Source organism: Capricornis sumatraensis, chromosome 22 (assembly GCF_032405125.1).
Source record: "Capricornis sumatraensis isolate serow.1 chromosome 22, serow.2, whole genome shotgun sequence".
In the NCBI taxonomy this organism is placed as follows: domain Eukaryota; kingdom Metazoa; phylum Chordata; class Mammalia; order Artiodactyla; family Bovidae; genus Capricornis; species Capricornis sumatraensis.
Window position 1 is genome coordinate 36,664,565 of NC_091090.1, and position 20,791 is coordinate 36,685,355.

Here is a 20,791-nt window from a genome sequence, read left to right on the forward strand (position 1 = left end):
TTAAAAATCTCCTTCTATGATGATGAAATTTTTCAATTTCTCCTTGTAGTTAGGTCAAAGTTTGCTATACATGTACTTGAACATATGTTGTTAAGTATATTCACATTTTCAAATCTCGTGTCTTTCTGATGAATCGAACTTTCTATCTGGTGGCTGTCTTTATATTTTACAATACTTGCTGCCTTCCAGTCTGATTTATCAGATATTACTGTTGGATACACTGTTCTTGTTGTTTCTTCACATGTTTACTAAGCAGATGGGAGGTGACGTGACTCTGTCCCTCAGTCTTAGTGTCTGAGTATGGAGAGCTGGAAGCAGGGAGGAATGCTTACGGAACAAAAAAGAACTAGAGCTGGGGGCCTGGCAAGTTGCCCATTCCCATCCCTGGTCCAGCTGCCTCAGAACTAAGGGAGACCCAGAACCAACAGGTCACTCTCAAGGCAGTTGAGGACAACTGGCCTTTGGATGCCCCAGGAAGAGGTGGCGGCAGCAGGGACCTGAGGTTCTCCACCGACTCTCCACACAGGGTGCTCTGCACTGGGTGAGATGCCCATTTCACATTGCGCATCATCCAGGATCTGGTCTTCTTTCAGTTTTATTCAGTGGTGCTTGAATTCCTCAAGGCTTAAGTTACAGTTGTATTTCTCCAGGGAAGGCTTGTCTTGCATTCTGCAGGCTACCTCAAGGCATCATTAACTGGGACCACATTTAAATGATATTCAACCCTAGAAGTCTTTCTTACTACGCAGATAGCATGAATGCAAGACCAAACATTTGTAGGGCTGGGTAGTGGTTACTGATTCTAGGGGCAAGATAGCTTTCCCTCTCTCTATCCATTTCCAAGATGAAGACAGAGGTTTCTTTGCTGTCTTTGTTAGTATGTTGGATTTATTTCTGGCTAATGTTCATGCAGAAGGTATAGCCTTTAATGAGGAGTTTCCTGTGAGAAATGGCCCACTCTGGGTGATTCCTATACTTTAGCTCTCGTCTCTTGTATGCCACACAACTATCCAAAAAAAAAAAAAAAAGAAGAAACCTCCTAGGTTCCCAGGTTTAGCAGATGTCTTCAGGGCAAAAACTGGCTTTCCCACTCACTTACCTGCCAAAGTTTCCAGCTCCAACTTATTTTGGGCCATTGGAAAATTTCACTTTCTTGCTAACTTGGTGATTCATCTCAAAAAATATTTTTGTTAGGCTTTCTGCTAGACTTTTAAGCTATATTTATGCAGAAGATCATTCTGGTGTGCTTGTAAAGTAAAAAATGGACATCTCAATTCCTTCTTATAGATACACTAAATTAAGTTTGTTTGTATTTATATTTATGTCTGGTATAATCTAAGGTTTCTTAAAGATAAAAGATAACAGTATAAACTTAATTTTTTAAAATGTGGCTCTTCCTCCAACTGAAATAACTAATACCTCTGAATCAAAAACTTGACTTAGACTTCTCTTTTACTACCTACCGCTGTATATTCTGAAAGTAGGATGTTGGGATGAGGAGTTATTTTGGAGCGTTTTTAAAAAATGATTCCTGAGAATGATGCAACTCGAAAGAATAAAAATATCTTCTATTGCTCTTGGAATTCACAAAACTAAACATTCCTTTTATATGTTGTTGTTCAGTCACTAAGTCCTGTCTGACTCTTTGTGACCCCATGGACTGCAGCATGCTAGGCTCCCCTGACCTTCACTGTCTCCTGGAGTTTGCTCAGATTCATGGCCATTGAGTCGGTGATGCTAATCTAAACATCTCATCTTCTGCCACCCCCCTCTCCTTTTGCCTTCAGTCTTTCCCAACATCAGGGTATTTTCCAGTGAGTCAGCTCTTTGCATCATGTGGCCAAAGTATTGGAGCTTCAGTTTCAGCATCAGTCCTTCCAATGAATGTTCAGGGTTGATTTCCTTTAGGATTGACTGGTTGGATCTCGTTGGAGTCCAAGGGACTCTCAAGAGTCTTCTCCAACACCACAACTCAAAAACATCAATTCTTTAGCACTCAGCCTTCTTTGTGATCTGCGTGTCACATCTGTACATGACTAATAGAAAAACCACAGCTTTGACTAGATGCGTCTTTGTCAGCGAAGTGATATCTCTGCTTATTGATATGCTGTCTAGGTTTGTCACAGATTTCCTTGAAGGAGGAAAGGAGCAAACATCTTTTAATTTCATGGCTGGCTGCAGTCACCATCTGCAGTGATTTTTTGAGCCCAAGAAAATAAAATCTGTTACTACTTCCACTTTCCCCACTTCTGTTTGCCATGAAGTGATGGGACCAGATGCCATGATCTTAGTATTTTGGATGCTGAGTTTTAAGATGGCTTTTTTACTCTCCTCTTCCACCCTCATCAAGAGGCTCTTTAGTTCCTCTTGACTTTCTGCCATTAGGGTGGCATCATCGGCATATCTGAGGTTGTTGATATTTCTCCTGCTTCTCTTCTTTCCTTGGCTGTTTGTAAAGCCTTCTCAGACAACCGCTTTGCCTTCTTGTATTTCTTTTTCTTTGGGATGGTTTTGGTCACTGCCTCCTGTACAGTGTTACGAACCTCCATTCATAGTACTTCAGGCACTCTGTCTACCAGATCTAATCCTTTGAAACTATTCATCACTTCCACTGTATATTCATGAGGGATTTGCTTTAGGTCATACCTGTATGGTCTCGTGATTTTCCCTACTTTCTTCAATTTCAGCGTGAATTTTGCAATAATGAGCTCATGATCTGAGCCACAGTCAGCTCCTACTCTTATTTTTGCTGACTATATAGAGCTTCTCCATCTTCAGCTTCAAAGATATAATCAGTCTGATTTCAGTATTGACCATCTAGTGATGTCCATGTATAGAGTCTTTTCTTGTATTTCTGGAAAAGGGTCTTTGCTAGATGTTCTCTTGACAAAACTGTTAGTCTTTATTCTGCTTCATTTTGTACTCCAAGGTCAAACTTGCCTGTTACTCCAGGTATCTCTTGACTTCCTACTTTTGCATTCCAGTCCCCTATGATGAAAAGGACATCTTTTTTTTTGGTGTTAGTTCTGAAAGGTCTTACAGGCCTTCACAGAACTGTTCAACTTCAGCTTCTTTGGCATTAGTGTTTGGAGCATAGACTTGGATTACTGTGATGTTGAATGATTTGCCCTGAAAATGAACTGAGATCATTCTGTCATTTTTGAGGTTGCGCTCAAGTACCACATTTCAGACCCTTTTGTTGACTCTGAGAGCTACTCATAGTTTCTTATCTTTGTATAAATATTTGATTAGGGTACCAGTCATTTGCTCTGCAGCCTTGGGCAAATTATTGAACTGTGCCTTAGTCTCCTGTATGTGAAGTAGGACTGTGATAATATCAACCACCCAGGGTTATTGGTAAGATTAAATGAATAATGCATGTAAAGTCCTTTGCATGGTGTCTGGCACCTATTAATCCTGGAATCACTGGTAGCTGCTGTGACTGTTGTTATTATCTTCAACTTCAGAATCAAAACAGCCCTTATTTGATTCTAATGCTTTTCTCAGGTATGTGCCTGTTGAAGATCTCCTGGGAATTTATAAAGAACTCTACGGCCGAGTAGTCATCACCAAAAGAGCCATTGTTGACTGTTCATACCTTCAGTTCTTGGAAATGTAAGTGTAACTGGAGGAATATTTGCAAGTGATTTTATTGTGACTTCCTTAACACACTTTCTGATGCTTTAGCTGCCTGAGTGTGGGTATTGGATTTATGGATTTTGCTTGTTCAAAGTCAGTTGCGTGATAGTGGGTACCTGTTGCTGGAACTTTTTCTTCATTCATTTGTTTCATTTCTTCGTGGAAATCACAACTTACAGTCTAAATTATTGCTTATGTTGCAGGTATGCGGAGATGTTAGCTATTTCCAAGGTAAAGGCATTTATTCTTCAAAATCTGAATTGAAAGTGTTATAGATACCATGAGAAGCACTTGATTCAGTTATTAGATTATTTTTCTTTCTCTTTGCCGTAGCTTTATCCCACTTATTCTGGAAAATCCCCATTTTTGGTGGAACAATTTCAAGAATACTTCCTAGGAGGGCTGGAAGATATGGCGTTTTGGTCCACTAATATTTACCATCTGACAAGTTACATGTTAAAGAACGGGACCAGGTGAATTCTTACTCTTTCTTCTGCCAGTCACTCCCTGAGTTGCTATTCCATCCCCATCATAACTCCCAGGTTTTTCAGTTGATCAAATGAGGACAGAGTCTCAGGAAGTGCTGTCATGCCCTAAGGAAGCAGGGGAAGAATGAAAACTGTCACTTCAAAACTCCAACTCACTCCCATCTGGTTGGGTTTGCTGATGTCTCTCCTGTCTTAGGGATGGAGAGGTACATTTTGCCAAGTTCATGACCTGGGAGAAATGCCTCAAGTGGGAAGGAATCCGCTTCACCCGCTGTGCAACATTGTTTCTTTTGGGAGACCCCATGCTGTGGGCTGGGATGCCCACCTCCCCAAGCTCCAGCAGTCGATACAGCCATCTTTTCCTCTCCACCCTGATTGAGCTCTCAAGGCTCCAGGGTTTCAGAGGGCATTTCACTTAAGGCCCATACTCCAAAAGAAAGTCGGAAATGAAGGCATTCGTAAGGCACAGCCTTCTGTTGGAATCTGACATGCAGCCTCGATGGGAGAGCATCTCAACCTCCAGCTCCTTTTCTGCTCTGCCCCAGCACACCCAGGATGAATGTCAACCAGAGACTCGGATGCAGACCAGGGTAGACTGGTCTTGTCCCCAGTTCCAACTGCAACCTTAGACATTTCGGCTCTCACAGGATCTGTTCATGGTCTGAGGGAACCGAGGTTCTCTCAGAACCCATTTCCAACCACACCACTCAGGATGGAGCCCCTCCCATGCTGCTGAACTGGGCAGCGTAGGGCTGGGTCTGGATAGGGACCACTGGAGGCAGACCTCCTGCAGGAAAAGGACAGCTTAAGCATCAGCCAGCAGGGGAAATGAGGGTCTGTGGCAGCTCCTCTGTCCATGGGATTTTCCAGTCTTCCTCTCCCTCCAGATAGTCTTAATCCTAGAATAAACTCTTAAGTAATCCCCACTCTCTTAGTGCGTCTGTTCAGTGTTAGGGAGAAAGTTCACGTCTTACATCCTATCAGAGCCTTTTTACTTGTAAAAAGGGAGACTTAGCTACCTACTTAATTATTGAATTTGTAAATTTTTGTTTTTAATTTTTATTAAAGCAAAGGTTAGAGGTGCTGCAGCTATTTTTATTTGTTTTTTTTTTTTTGGCTGTGCCCAGTGGCTTATGGTATCTTAGTTCCCCAACCAGGGATGGAACCTGGGCCCACAGCAATGAAAGTGCAGAGTCCTAGCCACTGGAACACCAGGGAATTTTATTTTAAAAATTAAAAAAAAAAAGTTATTTGGCTGCACTGGTCTTAGTTGTGGCACTCAGGATCTTTGATCATAGTTACAGCATGTGGGATCTAGTTCCCCAACCAGGGATCAAACCCAGGCCCCCTGCACAGGGAGTGTGAAGTCTTAGCCAGGGAAATCCCCACCAGGCAATTTAAAAAATTTTAGCTTTGAAAGGAATGAGACTGAGAAATTATAACACCAGACATCGATGGGCAGAAGGTGACACAGTTGGGAGTGATTTTCTTTCAGTCTCTAACTCTGAGATGGTTCCTGTCAGCAGGGAGAACTCAGCAGATGGAATTGGGAGGGAAGGGGGAAGCTGAGTCTGGGGGTGACCAGGGGTTTGGGGTGGCCTGTGTTACATGCTACCACTTGCCTATCCACCCTGATCAAGTAGGACTCAGGCCCTTCACCAGTCCTGTCTGGCTAAGTCATAAACACCTCTACACTAAGACTTTGGGGAGATGGCTTGAAATGTGACACTGATTCTCAGAAAAATTCATGCTTGAAAAGAAGGTAGAAAAACACCTAACTCATCTGGCTATTTCCCTAGTAACTGCGACCTCCCTGAGAACCCTCTGTTCATCACATGTGGCGGTCAACAAAACAACACCCAGGGGTAAGTGGATTCCCAAATGATTCACAGAAAAAGAGCATCTCACTCAGAGGGGTGCTCAGTAGACTCTGAAAGCATGGGCTTTGTAGACAGAGGTTCCAGCTCCGGGGCTGCCATTGTGTGATTTTTAAACAAGTTGCCTAATTATTGTTTGAGCTGCAGCTTCCTCTGGCAAACTGGAAAAATTACATATCCATACTCCCAGAGCTGTGGTATGTGCGTGAATGGATAGAAGCAATTACCACCTTAGTTGGGTTTCCAAGGTGGTGCCAGTGGTAAAGGACCTGCATGCCAGTGCAGGAGATGCAGGAGACGTGGGTTTGAGCCCTGGATCAGGAAGATACCTTGGAGAAGGAAATGGCAACCCACTCCAGTATTTTTGCCTGGGAAATCCCCCGGACAGAAGAGGCTGATGGGCTACAATCCATGGGGTTGCAAAAGAGTTGACACAACTTAGTGACTAAACAAAACAGCAAACCACATTACCAAGTTGCTCACTAACTAGTAAATGATAGCTAATCATATTATTATCATCACCATTATTGCCATTACTCATAAACTGTTACCATATTCTTCCCTGATAAAGTAATCATCAATGATACTGGTGGGGAGAAGCCCTTTCAGTTAGTTTCTGAGGAAAAGAGCTGGAGGGTCTGATTTGTACTCTAAGGGGTGGTATTCCCTGCTGGAGTTGGGTACCAACCATTTATTCATATATGTAATAACTATATTAATCCTATAAATATTATATTACTAATAAGATAGAACAAATTATAATATTTCCTCCTCACCAGGAACTAGTTTAGGCATTTAGAGACCTCATTGTGAATGAGACAGAAACAGCTTCTGCTCTCAGAGGATGGATGGCCTGGCAGGTGGCCAGATAGATGGTCACTGAACGAGAACTTGTCGGTACCCTTGAGCGTTAGGAAGGGCAAGCACTGGGCACTCAGGTGGTAATTGCTTTCTATCCATTCACGCACATACCACAACTCTGGGAGTATGCATATGTAATGTACCACAGAGTGTCCTAACTCAGCCACGGGAGACTTCCTGTGAAGAGCTGATGCTTCAGCCAAGATATTGAAGGGTGAGCAAGTGTTAGATACTCAAAAAGAAAATCATTGCGATAAAAGATGCTAAGGAGAGAGTTCAGAGCTTCAAGAGAATTGAAAATGTGCAAAAAAGAGTTCAGGTAAGCCCACACTGTTTAAATTATTTGAATTAGGTAAGTTTCATTTTAATATAACTGAATGTCTTTAGGTTGGGTTTAAGAACTCTAGATTGTTGGGGTCCCTACACTGGCTGATATCTTAGGCCCTCTTTGTTCATCTGTGGCCTATCTGTAAGCATTTCTGAAACCTGCCTGCCTTTTTAGGCATCTGATATGTAGACTTGTTAAAACATATGATTTAAAAATGTATTTTTATTGTATAATTAATTCTCCCATGTCTTTAAAGCAAAATCAGTCCACTTGCATACCAGTTTCCTGAATAGCTATGACCATTTCTGGGCCATTAATATGAATATGTTGATTTAACTTCTGATTTTTTTTTTTTAGTAATCTGGAAAGAATCCAAACTCATACACTTATAGAACTTTGAGGCTAATGAAAATATTTTTGTAAAGACTGGCTTTTTCAGCCTTAGAAATGGGTTTATTAAAAGGTGTTGTGGAATATCCTATAGAAGTTTTTCTAAAAATTTCTTTTTTGTGTTGCTGCTCCTTAAACTTGCAGATGTTAAAATTTTATGACCTTTTAACCTGGGGTTAACTTGATTACATCTTCAACTCAGTTATTCAGGGTGAGTTGCTATTTCCTCAGTTGCTATTTCATTCCTCTCTCTTTCTAGCAGCTCAAAAGTACAGAAAAATGGTTTTCATAAAAATGTGACTGCAGCCCTAACTAAAACTATTGGAAAGCACATAAATTATACCAAAAGAGGAGTCGTCTTTAGTGTGGATTCCTGGACCATGGTAAGAATTTTCTGCTTTTAATGGAGAGGTGCATTGTGCTTCCTGTGATACTGTGTTTTGTAGAATCACTGGCTGTTTAATTGTTCATTGAAAGTCACCTGGGCATGAGCCAGGCTTACAAGTATTCTTGGTCTTCAAGTCTTGTTTGTTCTGGAGACATCCTATGACAAAGGTCTGAACCTCAGTGGCCTTTGGAAAGCCCAGTGGAGCTCAAGGTGGCCCTTGGGTCACTCCTGCTCTCTCCTTAGTGCGAAATGTGTCAGCAATATTGCAGGTTCATAGTGCAAAGCTGCACACCAAGGGAATACCACTGCCTATCAAGTTCCTCCATGAGATCATCTTAAGTGTCAGCCATTCTGCTGGGGGGATAGAAGATGAAAGGGAAACAGTCTCTGATGTTTAGAAAATTTTAGTCTAATGGGGTTATAAATACAAAACTAACCATTTCTAAGGAAGATGCAACTAATACCACGGTTGGTGGGAGGAGAGACACAACCTATCAGATTAAAAAAAAATTATGTAGCTGCCATCAGAGAAGGTTTCATGCAAAAGCTGGAATCTGAGTTAGGCCTTGAATAGTATGTTTCATGTAGAAGCTGGAATCTGAGTTAGGTCTTGAATAGTAACCAACTAATCGTTTTTCGTCACTGAGCAAGTATTTCTGGTAATGGGTTAGGAAAGTTTCAGGATGTTTGGAAATTTTGAGCAGTCTTATTTGCCTGGAACACAAGACAAGAAATCAAAGTACTTGTGAGAGTTGGGAAGGGAAGTTGGCGTCAGATTGTAGAGAAGGGTTTAAACGATTTTGTGACCTGGGTGAGGGTCCCAGTAGAGCCTCCTTCACGGTGTGCAGCCTGTGCAGTCATGTAGAAGGTGCCCTTCGTCATGCTTAGAAGGGCCCCCTACTTGGCTTATTTATTCATTTTAAAGTTTTTAAATATTTATTTGGCTGCACTCGATCTTTATTGCAGCATGGGGGATCTAGTTCCCTGACCAGGGATTGAACTGATGCCCCCTGCTCTGGGATCATGGAGTCTTAGCTACTGAACTACCAGGGAAGTCCCTCCCCATATTTGGTTTAATGTTCTACTGTTATTGCCTTAAAATTCTTATCTTTTTTAAATTTAAATTTTATTGTATATTGAAGTATAGTTGATTTACAGTGTGGTGTTACTTTCAGGTGTATGGCTAAGTGATTTAGTTATGCATATATACATATATACATATATATATATATATATAGAGAGAGAGAGAGAGAGAGAGAGAGAGCCTTTCTTTTTCAAATTGTTTTCCTGTATAGATTGTTACAGAGTATTGAGTTCCCTGTGTCCTTGTTGATTATCTATTTTATATACAGCAGTGAGTATGGGTTGATTCCAAACTCTTAATTTTCTCTCTCCACACTGTTTCCCCTCTGGTAACTGTAAGTTTGTTTTCAAAGTCTGTTAGTCTGTTTCTGTTTTGTAAATAAGTTCCCTGTATCATTTTTTGAAGTTTCCACTTATGATATCATATGATATTTGTTTTTCTCTGTCTGATTTATTTCACTTTGTATGATAACCTCTAGGTCCATCCATCTGGCTGCAAATGACATTATATCATTCTTTTTTATGGCTGAGTAGTATTGTGTGTGTGTGTGTGTGTGTGTAAATATATATGTACACACACACCACATCTTTGTTCATTCTTCTGTCGATGGACATTTAGGTTACTTCCATATCTCAGCTATATCTCGGCTATTGTAAATAGTGCTGTAATGAACATTGGTGTGCATGTATTTTTCTGAATTCATGGTTTTCTCTGGATATTTGCCCAGGAGTGGGGTTACTGGATCATATAATAAATCCATTTTTACTTTTCTGAGGAAACTCCATACTTGTCTCCATAGTGGTTGTATCAATTTTCATTCTCACCAGCAGTGGAGAGGAGGGTCAAATTTTTAATAACTTTTGAACAAGCAGCTCTGCATTTTCATTTTGCAATGAGTTCTGCAAATGGTGTACCGAGACTTAGACCAGGAAGCGCTGTCCAAACACACATCATGCGTGCTGCAGTTATTTGTCTGTCTCCTTCACAAAAGGAAAAGTTGTGTAAGAGAAGGACTTTACATTCCCAAGGCCTGGCGTGATGCCTGGCGTGGCGATTTCTGAATGAAAGAGGAAGCCAGAAGTGGGCTTCAGGTGAGCAATCCGGGGGCGACCTGCCAGAGAGGTTAGACTGGAAAAACAGAAGACTGAGTCCCTTCCTGCAGGGCCCTTCTAAGCTGTGCTTCTCTGGAGCCTGGGCGTCCAGGGCTGCCCCACAGCTCTGAGCTGAACCTGCTCTGGGGCAGCCGACAGTTCTCATTTGATCTTATGTCACCTGGGGTGGATTTCGAGTTGTGTTCTCTGAACTTGGGTGGATCTAGTGCCTGACCAGTTTGCTTGGGGCCACTCTGGTCTGTGTTTGTGTGTCCGCAGTAACCACACTAAGAACAATTCAGCACCCTAAGCTGGGGGACTTGCTGCCCGCCCCCCCCATTTCTCTTGCACACAGCTTCCAGCCCTCCACACGTGACCCCTCATGCCTTCCCAGCTTCTTGGGACTCGAAGCAAATCCAGCAGGCTCTTAACCTGAATATGGTTGGGAGGGTTTCTGGCATCGTGGTGGCATTCCAGTTCATTTGTTTGCAGGGAGAAAAGGCAGATATATATATACACAAATATATTTATAGTTCTAGATTTGAGTGGACTTACCTTCTAAAAACTTTTTATTTTTTAACAATTGTTTTGTTCAGTTACATTCTGCACATTAATAGGGTATCCTAACTTGGTTGGTTCAGGTTAATCTCAACTGACTCTTTCTTCTCGTGATGGTCCTGACCTTTAGGCTATAACTCCCATCCCTGAGCATATATTACGGGTGTGATTTCACTCTCCTAATTTCCAGTCTTAAGTCTCCTTTCAGGTTGATAGGAGTCAATAAGTTATTTTTCAGCACTTGTGCAAACTTGTTTCTTAGGACTTCCCTGGTGATCCAGTGGCTGGGACTCTGTGCTCCAAGGGGCCTGGGTTTGATCCCTAGTCAGGGGGCTGGGTCCCACATACCACAACTAAGAGTTCAGATGATGCAACTTAAAGACCCACGTGCTGCAACGAAGACTGAAGATCCTGCGTGCCCCAAGTGGGACTCAGTGCGGCCAAGTAAATAAATAGATATTAAAAAAACTCAAACTTATTTCTCAAAGTCTAATGCCTTTGACACGAAGCGGTAACTTTGTTGATTATGCTGTGTCTTTTTCTGTCTGTAATCATTTAATTTCAGGATTCCTTATCCTTCATGTACAAGTCTTTGGAGAGGAGCATACGTGAGATGTTTATTGGCAGCTCTCAGCCACTGACACATGTTTCTAGCCCCTCAGCATCTTACTACTTGTCCTTTCCCTACACAAGGCTTGGTTGGTAGGTATGAATATATCTAATTCCTGAATATTTTCATCAGTATTGATTTCAAGCGGTCATTCACAAAATGTTTAACATGGTACCTGTTAACACTTCATTTTCCAATCAATTCATCAACAAAAACATGAATTTATTTCTTAATTTATGCTAAAGATAAAACTATCTCCTTAAAATTGGTCAAAAATATGTTTTTTTTGTTAAGCCTTGATTTTTAAAAAAAATATTATTTATTTTTCAATTGAGGATAATTGCTTTATAGAATTTTGTTGTTTTCTGTCAAACCTCAATATGAATCAGCCTTAGGTATACATATGTCTCCTCCTTCTTGAACCTCCCTCCCATCTCCCTCCCTGTCCCACCCCTCTAGGTTGATACAGAGCCCCTGTTTGAGTTCCCTGAGACATATAGCAAATTCCCATTGGCTATCTATTTTATATATGGTAATGTAAGTTTCCATGTTACTCTCTCTATTATGTCTGACCCGCTCCTCCCCTCTCCCCGTGTCCATAGGTCTGCTCTCTATGTCTGTTTCTCCATTGCTGCTCTGCAAATAAATTCTTCAGCACCATCTTCTAGAGTCCGTATATATGTGTTAGTATACAATATCTATCTTTCTCTTTCTGACTTACTTTACTCTGCATAATAGGCTCATTCTATCTAATACATAATAGGTTCATCCACTTCATTAGAACTGCTTCAAATGCATTCCTTTTTATGGCTGAGTAATATTCCATTGTGCATAGGTACCACAACTTCTTTATCCTTTCATCTGTCTACGGACATCTAGGTTGCTTTCATGTTCTAGCTATTAAATAGTGCTGCAATGAACATTGGGGTACATGTGTCTTTTTTCAGTTTTGGTTTCCTCAGGATATATGCCTAGAAGTGGGATTACTGGGTCATATGATGGTTTTATTCCTAGTTTTTTAAGGAATCTCCATACCGTCTTCCATAGTGGCTGTATCAATTTACATTCCCATCAACAGTGTAAGAGGGTTCCCTTTTCTCCACACCCTCTCCAGCATTTATTGTTTGTAGACTTTTTGATGATTGCCATTCTGACCAAAAAATATGTTTAAATATAAGGAAGTTTGACTTTATTAAATAACCACAGCAAGAAACTATCACTTTATAGAATATTTTCAAAACTTCAGTGTTTTTTGGAGATAGATTATTACACATTTTTGGGCATCTAATGACATTAGGATAAAAGTAGGTGGCTATTACACTGACAGGACTATTATAACTTCATAAGGCAAAAGCCTGGGATACCACAATAATAAAGAGAATTTTAGGGGCTCCTCTGATTTTTAAAGAACAACTGTTACCAAACTCAACTCAGGTTTCCATTACCTGCTGCACAGCAAAGTCAGTGTACTGACAGCAGGTTGTGGTGAAGGAAAAAGCACAGTGTTTATTGCAGGGCACCAAGCAAGGGAGATGGGGATAAGCCTCAGGTCCACTCCAATTTGGTCTTTGAGCTAGAGTGTTTTAAAGGGGAAGACCAAGGAAGCTGGGATCAATGTCCTGTGACATTTCTTAATCATAACTTCAGGGGTTAGGATGTTTCTGGTTTGCAATTCTCCAGCCATGGTTTGGGGATCTGTTAGCTTATCCTGCCATGAAGAAACAAGCTGTGTTTGTACGTTAATGATGACATCTGCAATACCAACTACAGTACATTAACAGTGTTATGGACAGTAGTAGTTTTAGTCATCTTGCTCCGGTTGATTAGTGTTCAGTTAGCACAGGAGGCAATGGCAACCCACTCCAGTACTCTTGCCTGGAAAATCCCATGGACAGGAGAGCCTGGCAGGCTGCAGTCCATGGGGTCGCTAAGAGTCGGACACCACTGAGCGACTTCACTTTCACTTTTCACTTTCATGCATTGGAGAAGGAAATGGCAACCCACTCCAGTGTTCTTGCCTGGAGAATCCCAGGGACGGGGGAGCCTGGTGGGCTGCTGTCTATGGAGTCGCACAGAGTTGGACATGACTGAAGCGACTTAGCAGCAGCAGCAGCACAGGATTGAGGTCAGAGGGCACAAGAAAGGGAATAAAGGTTTGGATAGAGAGATTAATCATAAACTTGATAAGGGAGCTTTGTTTTAGGGGGACTCTGTTTCACAACCAAACAGCCCAAGGATGTAAAAGTGACTATTTTGGGTGGAGGTTTTTATAAAATGTCTTTTTAAAAGTCACACTTTTAAAATACAAATAACATTGCAATTTCCTTGGAACAATAAATCAACAGCCCTTCCTCTTCAGGCTGCTAATGTATTCAGCTCCAGCACAAAGAATGGGGGGTGAGTGCTGTCTTTACTGGCCGTGCATTTGTGAATAATGAATGGCGCTTCTTGGCCACCTTCCTGAAAATCCAAATGAGGGCCTTCTGCTGGGCTCCTTGCCACATGGAGAGGGGTGCAGCACAGAGCTCCTTCGCGGGGGCCATTACTGGCCAGAGTCCCACCTTGGGAATACAGACCAGCAGTGTCTCCATGGTGTGTGTCTGACCCCATCCACCAGGCGTCACACCCATTAGAAACTGCTCTTCTCTTTTTCCTCTGTTCTGCTGTTTCTTCTTCTTCTTTTTAAAATTATTTTTGCCTGTGCTAGGTCTTCATAGGCTTTTTCTAGTTGCGGCAAGTGGGGGCTGCTCTTTGTTATGGTGTGCAGGCTTCTCATTACCGTGGCTTCTCTTGTTGCAGAGCAGGAGCTCTAGGCACGGGAGCTTCAGTACTTGCAGTACGTGGGCTTAGTATTTGTGGTGCACTGGTTTAGTTGCCCTGCGGCATATGGAATCTTCTGGGACCAGGGATCGAACTCATGTCCCCTGCATTGGCAGGTGGAGTCCTAAACACTGAACCACCAGAGCAGTCCCTGCTATTTATTCTTTATGTGGCCATCAGAGCCAAAATAAATAAATGACTTGGTCATTCCAGCCCCAAACGAGACATTTGAACAATTGACTCAGTTTGTCCCTCTCTTTAACCAGTAGGTCATAGATTCTTATTTAGAAACATCCACTAAGTCTCTAATTTTTTCCAATATAAGGCACTCTGTGTAGCTCTGGTAGAAATAAAGTGGTCTACTTACCACAAGCTTGTCTTTGATCAGGTGACAAACTGAGATGAATCGAGCCAATTGTAAAACAATCTGTGCCATTTCCAATCTGTGCCATTTCCAATCTGTGTGGATTTCCTCTCTGTTCTCAGGTGGAGCCCGGAATTGTGCTTTGTCTGCTCTGGGTTTTGCGTGTAGAACAAGAAGCTTTGTGAGGGTGCTTTATGTGTGTTCAGGTTCTGTGGTCCAGAAATGCTCAGAGGCCTTGATTTGTTCAATTTCGGCTTTGTTTTTTCCCTCCGGAGAACAAGACTGAATCCCACAAACAATATAACCTCAGTGGTGAATGTAACCTCTGAATATTTTTGGATGGAAAAACCAATGAGAGGAATTTAGACTCTAGAATCTAGAGTGGAACAGGAGACAGTTCTGCCCAGAGCTCTCAGTAGATGCTGCAGTGGGTTCCCTCTTCTTCTTACAGGGCGATGACTTCGGCTGATCTCAACCAGGATGGATACGGTGACCTGGTGGTGGGCGCCCCTGGCTACAGCCACCCAGGCCGCATTCACGTGGGGCGTGTGTACCTCATCTATGGCAACGACCTGGGCTTGCCCCCTGTCGACCTGGACCTGGACAAGGAGGCCCACGGGATCCTGGAGGGTTTCCAGGTGAGGCCGCATCTCATATTTTTCCTTTCAAAGTTTATAAGTCACTGCCTGCCTTTCCCGGCACACTCTCCAGGATAAATGTCCAATGGTGAGAATGATGATAGTAACAAACAGCCAGGGACCTGCATCTGTGGAGTGACTTTTATTTTGAAAAGCATGTTCACTTCATTGATCTCATTGTCTCTATCTTTTAGTGGTTTGTCCGACACCTTCCGAAATACCCCTACTGTTGAGTGCCTTTGAATAACCAATCAAGATGTGATGTCTTGATAATATGATAATATAAAACCTTGTTTTGTTTTGTTGGGGTGTTTTCTTTTAATATAAATATTTTTTATCTTGTAAGAATTTTATTTAAAAAATTAAAAAAAAATTATTTTTGGCTGTGCTGGAGCCTCATCGCTGTGGATAGGCTTTCTCTAGTTCCAGTAAGCAGGGTCTACTCTCTAGTTGAGGTGTGTGGACTTCTCATTGTGGGGTTTCCCAGGTGGCTCAGTGGTAAAGAATCTGCCTGCCATTGCAAGCGAAGTGGGCTCAATCCCTGGGTTGGGAAGATCCCCTGGAGGAGGAAGTGGCAACACACTCCAGTATTCTTGCCTGGAAAATTCCATAGACAGAGGAGTCTTATGGGCTATAATCCATGAGACTGCAAGTGAGACACATGCATGCATCTCTTGTTGGAGGGCACGGGCTCTAGGGGGCACGAGCTTCAGTAGTTGTAGCACTCGTGCTTAGCTGCTTCACAGCATGTGGAATCTTCTGGGAGCAGAAATCAAACCTATGTCTCCTGTATTGGCAGGTGGATTCTTAACCACTGGACCACCAGGGCCGTCCTCTTGGAAGAATTTTAGATTCACAGTAAAGTTGTAAAGACAGTCCAGAGAGTTCCCATGCACCCTTGACCCAGTTTCCCGTGTTAGCATCTTACATAATTATGGCATTCTTGTCCAAATTAAGAGACCAACACTGGGAAATTACTATTAACTAAACTCCAGACTTTGGTCAGATTTTATTCCTTTGTTTTAAGTGGTTATTCATTACCAGAAAAATCCCACAGCAACTGTACAGATGTTCCATATGAAGGCAGCTCGAGTTCCTCTTGGGAGCATTAGAGAGCTGGAGGGTTTCCTCCTGGACGTCGTTGGTATTCGTCCTTATGTGAGGGATAAGTAAGGAGGGGCCGATTGAGCCCTGTTACCCACCACAGATGAGTGTGGGGGCTTTGGTGGCAAACTCCAAATATCAAGCATCAAGGGAGTTGGGGGTCAGAATTTTACTTGTCCCAGACACCCCACTAAACCTTTCATCGTGGAGTTAATGCTGTGAAAAAATAGGATGGTGCTCCTGAACATACTTTAAATAATGAAAAGTCCAGTGGTTTATCATCTAGTTTAAGCTCTGATAGGTCTTCCCTGGTGGCTCAGATGGTAAAGAGTCTGCCTGCAGTGTAGGAGACCCAGGTTCGATCCCTGTGTCAAGAAGATCCCCTGGAGAAGGAAACAGCAACCCACTCCAGTATTCTTGCTTGGAAAATCCCATGCATGGAAGAGCCTGGCAGGCTACAGTCCATGGGGTTGCAAAGAGTTGGACAGGACTGAAGGACTTCACTTTGGCTTTAAGCTCTGACGGAAGGAGCCCCTGAGTCCAAGAGGTGTTACTAAGTTGATGGCAGAGTATGTGATCACACAGTCCCAGAGAGACAGGGACAGCATTTTCTGGGCCATTCTGACACCACATGAAAAAGCTCCAAAATAAATTAACCTATTCCTGTTGCTTCTTTCTTCTTCACCAAGCCATTGCCCTGTCAGACTGTGGTGTAAAGTTTATACACCACAGTGTATAAACAGTGTATCCTTTGGGCTCCTGTAGACAAGGATTGAGAGAGGCAGTGGCTTCCTGTGGATGGGAAACTCCATCCAGGATCCTTGGGGTGAGGAAGGAGGTAACTCCATGCCTTTGTCTCCCAGTGTCCTTAAGTAATGGGGAAGATGTTACATTATGGAGTGCACTAGAGATGGGAATCTTGTAGCCATCATTCTTGGTCTGCAGTTAACCTTTCTGGTCCTTATCTATAAAATGGAAGATTAGGATAGACATCTCAAATTCAGTTCAGTTGCTCAGTCGTATCCGACTCTTTGCAACCCAGTGGACTACAGCACACCAGGCCTCCCTGTCCTCACCAGCTCCTGGAGCTTGCTCCAACTCATGTCCATTGAGTTGGTGATGTCATCCAACCAATCTCATCCTCTGTTTTCCCCTTCTCCTCCTGCCTTCAATCTTTCCCAGCATCAGGGCCTTCCCCAATGAGTCTGTTTTTTGCATCAGGTGGCCAAAGTATTGGAGTTTCAATTTCAGCATCAGTCCTTCCAATGAATATTCAGGGTTGATTTCCTTTAGGATTGACTGGTTTGATCACCTTGCAGTCCAAGGGACTCTCAAGCATCTTCCCCAACACCACAGTTCAAAAGCATCAGTTTCTTGGCACTCAGCTTTGTTTATGGTCCATCTCTCACATCCATACATGACTACTGGAAAAACCATAGCTTTGACTAAATGGACCTTTGTCAGCAAAGTAAAGTCTCTGCTTTTTAATATGCTGTCTAGGTTGGTTGTAGTTTTTCTTCCAAGGAACAAGAGTCTTAATTTCATGGCTGCAGTCACCATCTGCAGTAATTTTGGAGCCCCCCAAAATAAAGTCTGTCATTGTTTCCATAATTTTCCCCATCTATTTGTCAGGAAGTGATGGGACCAGATGCCATGATCTTCGTTTTTTGAATGTTGAGTTTTAAGCCAACTTTTTACTCTTCTCTTTCACTTTCATCAAGAGGCTCTTCTTCAATTTCTGCCATAAGGGTGGTGTCATCTGCATATCTGAGGTTATTGATATTTCTCCTGGCAATCTTGATTCCAGCTTGTGCTTCATCCAGCCCAGCATTTCGCATGATGTACTCTGCATATAAGATAAATAATCAGGGTGACAATATACAGCCTTGACATACTCCTTTCCCAATTTGGAACCAGTCCGTTGTTCCATGTCCAGTTCTAACTGTTGCTCTTTGATCTGCATACAGATTTCTCAGGAGGCAGGTAAGGTGGTCTGGTATTCCCATCTCTAAGAATTTTCCGGTTTGTTGTGATCCACACAGTCAAAGGCTTTGGCATAGTCAGTAAAGCAGAAGTAAATGTTTTTCTGGAACTGTCTTGCTTTTTCTATGATCCAGTTGATGTTGGCAGTTCGATCTCTGATTCCTCTGCCTTTGCTAAACTCAGCTTGAACATCTGGAATTTCACGGTTCATGTACTATTGAAGCCTCACTTGGAGAAACCTTGCTTGATCATTACTTTGCTAGTGTGTGAGATGAGTGCAATTGTGTGGTAGTTTGAACATTCTTTGGCATTGCCTTTCTTTGGGATTGAAATGAAAACTGGCCTCTTCCAGTCCTGTGGCCTGCGCTGAGTTTTCCAAATTTGCTGGCATATTGAGTGCAGCACTTTAATAGCATCATCTTTTAGAACTTGAAATAGCTCAGCTGGAATTCCATCAAGCATCTGCCTATTTTAGAATGCTATGCTTTTTCTTGGAATGAGTTACCCTGCAGGGGGGCTTGCTAGGAGAGCTGGTGTTGATGAAATGAACCTGTTTTCAGTTGGCAGGGGCCCCTACTTATGGGTCTCCAACCTGCCCCAGCTTTCTTGTATCTCCAGGCAATCTTTTCTCATTTATCAAGTACCCACCCCGCCTCCCCCCACCCGAAAGGGGCTGTGTTCTCAGATGCCATTGCACATCTCAGATTAAGCAACAAATAAGAGAGAGATTAACCAACAAACAAGAGATGTGGGTTCTGGGGTGTGTGTGTGATGTAGCAAGCATCATTTGCACAAGACTCTTCATTGTTAGATAAGTTGTGAAAGGATAGGAGAACCTCATGAGTTACCTTTAGGTCTAGGCTGATTCCAGACACCAGGAGATGGAAGATCTATAAAACCCACCTTGGAAGAGAATGATACCTGAATGGGCTGAGTTTTCCATCTGTAAACCATGAAATTAGGGGCTAATAATCCATGTAAAATGCTTGAACAGTGTCTACAACAGAATCAATAGACCCTTTGGTAATGATGGAGATGCTTTAAAGCTGTGCTGCTCAGTATAGGAGCTACTCAGTGTTTTGGTTTCTGACAATTTGAATGTGGCCAGTGAGACTGAAAAATTGACTGAAGTAATTTAAATGTTACAGCCACATTTATCTAGTGACTTCTGCACTGGTCAGTACAGCTCTAGAACATCTTGCGTATTCGACAGACATTAGCTGCTGTTAAGTGAGTATTATCTTGGGTACTTTCCAAGAGGAGTCTAGTCCTTAACAAGGATACACAAGACCATTTTCTGAAAACCTAGAGCTTTTAAGGACCTACATTCTTTTTTAAAAAATTTTAATTGGAGGCCAATTACTTTACAATATTGTGGTGGTTTTGCCATATGTTCATATGAATCAGCCATGGGTGTACATGTGTTCCCCACCATCTCTCAGGGTCATCCCAGTGCACCAGCCCTGAGCACCCTGCCTCATGCCTCGAACCTGGACTGGCGATCTATTTCATATATGTTAATATACATGGTTCAATGCTATTCTCTCAAATCATCCTACCCTCGCCTTCTCCCACAGAGTCCAACAGTCTGTTCTTTACAGCTGTGTCTCTTTTGGACCTACATTCTTCTCTCCGGCACCTTAGCTTCCCCTTGAGGCAGACAGATGTGCCAGAAACATCCTTAGGGTGAGCTAGCCATCTGGAGGGTCATGGATGTGTTATGAGCAGGCTACAGTCTGGTTCCTCAGTCCTGGGTGCTCGATGGGGTCCCCAGGGAGTGAGGGGTGCTCTTCGGAAGGTTGTGGCTCAGCCCAGGGGGAGTAACTGGTGTCTCCTCAGCCCTCAGGTCGGTTTGGCTCGGCTGTGGCTGTGCTGGACTTTAACGTGGACGGCGTGCCTGACCTGGCGGTGGGAGCCCCCTCGGTGGGCTCCGAGAAGCTCACATACACAGTAAGGAGGCTGGTGGGGAGGGGGGGATAGTGGGGGCGGAGGCTGGTGCCCATGGAGCCTCCAGAGAGAAGCAGGCAGAAGGGGTGCCAGGCAGTGTTTGTGGGGAGATGATCCCGGCCCTCCATTCAGGTCCTTGTTGTGACCTCAGGTTACCTGGCAGATCCTGTTCCTGCCTCCCTGGCCTCGGTTTGGCTTCACAGGTGGGATTTCCCAATTCCACCAAGTCCTGCATTCTCCTTCCCTCCTTTCCTCCCCTGGGGATGCTGAGAGATAGTGAGGGGAGGCAGAAATTCCAGCTAATCCACAGCTTCCTGTCATGGGGCAGGGAGGTGAGTCCCTGGATCCTTCCCCTCAGGCACGGAATCCAGCACGTTCCCTCTTTTCCTCCCTGAGAGTAGAGCTCCTGGGTTCTGGCCCACAGGGCTCTCCTCCCCGCAGTCCACACCGTAGCCGAGCATCATGAGCGGCTGTAGAGTCAGAGGCCCTTCATCACCCTCTCCCGCCGGGTTCACCTCTTTCCTTCTCTCGTCAGCTCTTGAGTCGTGGGAACAATTTGTCATCCAGACCCATCGGGCGCCCTTGTGTTAGGACCCATGCTCATCCAGTTCCTTCTACCTG

The 20,791-nt window shown here is 43.2% G+C and overlaps 1 protein-coding gene across 2 annotated transcripts in view; it reads left to right on the forward strand.

The window, feature by feature from the left end:
• The window catches only part of GPLD1 (glycosylphosphatidylinositol specific phospholipase D1), a 54,283-nt gene that overhangs the window by 20,040 nt on the left and 13,452 nt on the right, over nt 1-20,791 (forward strand). Inside the window, exons 8-15 of one of the 2 annotated variants that reach the window (XM_068994064.1) lie at nt 3,508-3,615; nt 3,843-3,870; nt 3,973-4,112; nt 5,927-5,992; nt 7,843-7,966; nt 11,270-11,406; nt 14,950-15,136; nt 20,063-20,173. In XM_068994064.1, the coding sequence (XP_068850165.1) occupies nt 3,508-3,615; nt 3,843-3,870; nt 3,973-4,112; nt 5,927-5,992; nt 7,843-7,966; nt 11,270-11,406; nt 14,950-15,136; nt 20,063-20,173 (901 nt within the window). The remainder of the gene's footprint in view (nt 1-3,507; nt 3,616-3,842; nt 3,871-3,972; nt 4,113-5,926; nt 5,993-7,842; nt 7,967-11,269; nt 11,407-14,949; nt 15,137-20,062; nt 20,174-20,791) is intronic. The other variant, XM_068994065.1, reaches the window with a different exon arrangement.